The sequence below is a fragment of the Notothenia coriiceps genome, unplaced genomic scaffold (genome assembly GCF_000735185.1).
Source record: "Notothenia coriiceps isolate Sejong01 unplaced genomic scaffold, NC01 NC01_scaffold00031456, whole genome shotgun sequence".
NCBI classification, from domain to species: Eukaryota; Metazoa; Chordata; class Actinopteri; order Perciformes; family Nototheniidae; genus Notothenia; species Notothenia coriiceps.
The window spans coordinates 346-2,836 of NW_011364157.1; the positions used below are offsets into that span (position 1 = coordinate 346).

At 45.0% G+C, this 2,491-nt stretch overlaps 1 protein-coding gene across 1 annotated transcript; it reads left to right on the forward strand.

Annotated features, from left to right (window-relative positions):
* Window positions 1-956: 956 nt before the first annotated feature.
* On the forward strand, window positions 957-1,723 carry LOC104959959 (plexin A3-like; the record flags this gene model as incomplete). The annotated part of the gene is made up of 3 exons (XM_010787869.1): window positions 957-1,127; window positions 1,390-1,483; window positions 1,604-1,723. Coding segments are annotated over 3 exons (385 nt in total), but the record flags the coding sequence as incomplete, so codon positions are not given.
* Between the last annotated feature and the right edge of the window lie 768 nt (window positions 1,724-2,491).

The window sequence follows — 2,491 nt, forward strand, 5'->3', positions numbered from 1 at the left end:
TTCACACCGCAGCGGAGCCGCCCCTAAGCTCCGGAATCCGGTTCGTTTCAAGCACCAAAAAGTTGTCGGTCTAGAAAGCAAGCACCGCATACCTCACGCTTACGTCGGAGGCGGGGGCAGGGGCGAGATCAACCTCTAACAACAACAACAAAAAGCCTAACCCTGTGTAATGTTGTTTTTATAGGCAATCATTTAAGCTTTGTTAGTTCCAGGTTTAATATGTGCAATAAGTTCATTTCAATACGTTTTGCAATAAACATTGAACCAGTCCGGTCCTCCACTAGTACCACATTTTTTATTTTGGCCCACTGTGTAAGAACTTTTGAATGCAGCATGTAACGACTGTAAAGTTGGTGGTAAAGTCGTCCCATTTCGTTTCGACCGAGCAAAACCAAAACGATTAGCGCTTCAATACAATCGGCCATTGGTGTTGTTGTCGATGTGAGGGGTTTCCGCGCGGTTTGGCTTTATGAAGCAGGCGTGCAAACGGTTACGTCATGACGCAAACGGTTGAACCGGTTCCGAACCAGAAAAGCTCTAGCACGGAGCTAGAACGGGAAAAGCCTTGGTGTGAAAGGGGCATCAGAGGAGCGTGGGGAGGAGCTCCTTATTTTCATCTAAAGTAACAGACAGAGAATCAGCACTTTGGAAACAGGGCTGAAACAGAGGGGATTATGGGTAATGCTGCAATGATCTGTTTGGAGTTTCAGCCAATCAGAGACAGGCTCTGTATATATCTGATACCTGTGATATATTGATGAAAAAGAGTATAATAGGAGACCTTTGAATAAATACACTGCATGAAGTATGTCATGATGTATTTTTTTTTTGCCGGACCCTGAAGGTAGCGTCTCCCTGGAAGGAAGTGTCAACATGCTGACTCATTTCCTACACCCCTTCATACAGTACGGTTTGAATTCAACACTGACCAATCACTGATCTTCTCTCTCTTGCAGACGGACCAATCGGGAAATAATCTGCATAACTCCCGCCTCCCTGCTGGGCTCTGGCCCCGCCCCCATCCGGCTGATGATTGACAGGGCCGAGGTGACGAGCTCTGAGATCAAATACGTCTACACCGAGGACCCGACCGTCAGCGGCATCGAGCCCAACTGGAGCATCCTCAAGTAAACACTGCTGCCAATATAATAATGAAATGAATAATACATTTAGTTATAGATTTGTGTACATACTTTTTTTTAATATATATATATATACAGTATATACAGTATACATTAATAAAAATAAATGTGTATGTAAAAAAAGGGACAATATGATAAATAAAATTAGTGCAAAAAATTATTAAACCAAGAAATTGAGAATAATAATTAACAACAATTTTAATTAACAACAATTTACGTGTGTGTGTGTGTGTGTGTGTTTGTGCAGTGGCAGTACAGTGATAACAGTGACAGGAACCAACCTGAGGACCATCCAGGAGCCCAAAGTCAGAGCCAAGTACGGAGGAGTGGAAACCAACAACGTAAGAAAAACCTTCTAGAAAAGTTAACGCTAAGAGTTTCCCAACATGAGGTCTTGAAGTTTAATAACTCCTAAAGAAAATATAAAAACATAACTTAAGTATAATCTCTCTCTTCTGTAGTTCTGTACCGTGGTGAACGACAGCACCATGACGTGTTTGGCTCCCGGTCTGATCTACGGTAAACCCAACCCACCAGAGGGGCCGCTGCGGCCAGACGAGTTCGGATTCATCTTCGACCAGGTAACACACACACACACACACACACACACACACACACACACACACACACACACACACACACACACACACACACACACAGACACACACAGACACACACACACACACACACACACACACACACACACACACACACACACACACACACACACACACACAGACACAGACACAGACACACACACACACAGACAAACACAAGCACAGACAATCACAGACACACACACACACACACACACACACACACACACACACACACACACACACACACACACACACACACACACACACACACACACACACACACACACACACACACACACACACACACACACACACAGACAGACACACAGACAGACACACACACACACACAAAACAGACATACAGAGACATACAGAGACATATACACACACACACACACACACACACACACACACACACACACACACACACACACACACACACACACACACACACACACACACACACACACACACACAGACAAACACAAGCACAGACAATCACAGACACACACAAGCACAGACAATCACACACACACACACACACACACACACACACACACACACACACACACACACACACACACACACACACACACACACACAGCCCTCTCTCAAACACACACACACACACACACACCCACACACACACAGACAGACAGACAGACAGACAGACAGACAGACAGACAGACAGACAGACAGACAGACAGACAGACAGACAGACAGACAGACAGACAGACAGACAGACACACA